General features: G+C 47.1%; 1 protein-coding gene across 3 annotated transcripts in view; it reads left to right on the forward strand.

Moving 5' to 3' along the window:
* LOC106594142 (regulator of G-protein signaling 12) overlaps window positions 1-2500 on the forward strand; it is a 102540-nt gene that overhangs the window by 77382 nt on the left and 22658 nt on the right. For all 3 annotated transcript variants that reach the window (XR_006769511.1, XM_045716302.1, XM_045716303.1), the window contains exon 11: window positions 435-578. Coding sequence is in view for 2 of the 3 variants with exons in the window: in XM_045716302.1 (XP_045572258.1) it covers window positions 435-578 (144 nt within the window). In the remaining variant the exon portion in view is untranslated. The remainder of the gene's footprint in view (window positions 1-434; window positions 579-2500) is intronic.

The raw sequence follows: 2500 nt of genomic DNA on the forward strand, positions 1-2500 counted from the left end.
AGAACCCTATCTACAGAGGATTCTACATGGAACCCAAAAGGGTTCTACCTGGAACCAAAAGGGTTCTACCTGGAACACAAAAGGGTTCTACCCTGGATCCAATAGAGTTCTCCTATGGGGATAACCCCAAAAGCCATTTTGGAACCCTTTTTTCTCTGAGTGTAGAAGCTTGTTGAGTGTTGTGGAGCTTGTGGTGACAGAGTGTTTAGCATGTTATGACAGTGATTATGGAATGTGACTGTTGTAACTGACTGCAATATGAAGAGCCCTTAAAGTTTATGTTTATCTCCTCCCTTTCTCCTCTCCTCTCCTCCCTCACACTCTCCCCCTTCTCCTCCCTCACACTCTCCCCTTCTCCTCCCTCACACTCTCCCCCTTCTCCTCCCTCTCCCTCTCCTCTCCCTCCCTCTCCCCCCTCCCCCCTCCTCCTCCAGTTATCCCAGAGAGCTAGAGAGATCTATAACAGTTATTTGTCCAGTAAGGCCACTACGCCGGTCAACATTGACAGTCAGGCCCAGCTGGCAGACGATATTCTCAACGCTCCCAGACCAGACATGTTTAAGGAACAACAACTACAGGTGGGAACACACACACACACACACGCACGCACGCACGCACGCACGCACGCACGCACGCACGCACACACACACACACACACACACACACACACACACACACACACACACACACACACACACACACACACACACACACACACACACACACACACACACAAAGTGTCCCAACCAGATAAAACACGAAACTGAAAACGTCATGTAAATTCTAGCAGTAGCCTCTGATGCTAACCTCAGCGTAGAGTTTCCTATCCATTCCCACTAGCATTAGCATTAGCGCTGAGAGAGTTAACGTATTTCCCCATAGGGTTAGTAGAGAGATGAAAAGCCCCATTGATATCAGCTGCAGCATCAGGCACCACCTGACCTGGGCCTGTATTCATAAAGGGTGCTGATCTGGGATCAGGTCCCCCCCGTCCGTCCGTGTAATGTGTTTACATTGTGATCTAGTCTGAGAGTCTTTGTGAATACAGGCCCTGAAGAGATGAGATGGTTAGACGCTGATAACAGCAGGCACCAGGCGGATAAAACCATAACCAGCAGACGCTACAATTCACACACCAACACACACACATGATCGGAGATCGAAGACACACACACACACACACACACAGAACACATCAACACACACACATGATCGAAGACACACACACACACACACACACACACACACACACACACAGAACACATTAACACACACACATGATCGAAGACACACACACACACACACACACACACACACACACACACACACTCACAGGCTTGTTTAATAACAGTCCCAGGTTTGTGTTGTCCTCCAGTCATGTGTTCACTCCAGGGATCAGACGTTATCTTTAGGTAACGGAAAATGTTTCAATGGCATAAAAGATTTCAGACATGACGTCGTTGTTTTAGCACCATCATCAACACAGTGACACTTCTACCTCAGCATGGTTCAATAGCCAATAAATCAGCACAATCCACAGTGTAGTTTTCCCTAATTTCCTGTTTTGAGACTAGAACTGGGATCATGTGATACTGAAGACACAAAAAATAGTTAACAGAGAACTTACAATTTATTGTCAGTTAAGAATAAATTCTTATTTTACAATGACGGCCTACCCCGGCTAAATCCTCCCCTAACCCGGCTAAATCCTCCCCTAACCCGGCTAAATCCTCCCCTACCCCGGCTAAATCCTCCCCTACCCCGGCTAAATCCTCCCCTAACCCAGATGACGCTGGGCCAATTGTGCGCCGCTCTATGGGACTCCCGATCACGGCCGGTTGTGATACAGCCCGGGATCGAACCAGGGTCTGTAGTAATGCCTCTAGCACTGAGATGCAGTGCCTTTAGACCGCTGCGCCACTGGGGAGCCGAGAATACGGAGAGCTTAACAAAACAAGGAATTTGTGGCTTCTTCCTGCTCCTCCGCTATTCAGTCGATTAAAGTAAATTCCAAATACAGTTCATGAGTTGGAAAAACATCCTCATTGTTCTGCATGTGTAGTTTTAGTCAAATCTTCTATTGACTTTGACAAGTTAGGATTCCAGCCATCAAAAATAATGTCCAATTCTCTATTCTTGAAATTAGAATTTCAATTCACTTCATGAATGAGACCAAGGAGTTGACCCCTAACCCCCAGTGTCTCCACTAGTGGTAGGACATGCTAGCTAGCTAGGCTAGCTGAATAAAATGTACTGTCTGCTAGCTAGCTAGGCTAGTTGGAGAAAATGTACCGTCTGCTAGCTAGCTAGGCTAGTTGGAGAAAATGTACCGTCTGCTAGTTAGCTACGCTAGTTGGAGAAAAGGTACTGTCTGCTGGCTAGCTAGGCTAGTTGGAGAAAAGGTATTGTCTGCTAGCTAGCTAGGCTAGTTGGAGAAAAGGTACCGTCTGCTAGTTAGCTACGCTAGTTGGAGAAAAGGTATTGTCTGCTGGCTAGCTAG

This window comes from Salmo salar, chromosome ssa04 (assembly GCF_905237065.1).
Source record: "Salmo salar chromosome ssa04, Ssal_v3.1, whole genome shotgun sequence".
NCBI classification, from domain to species: Eukaryota; Metazoa; Chordata; class Actinopteri; order Salmoniformes; family Salmonidae; genus Salmo; species Salmo salar.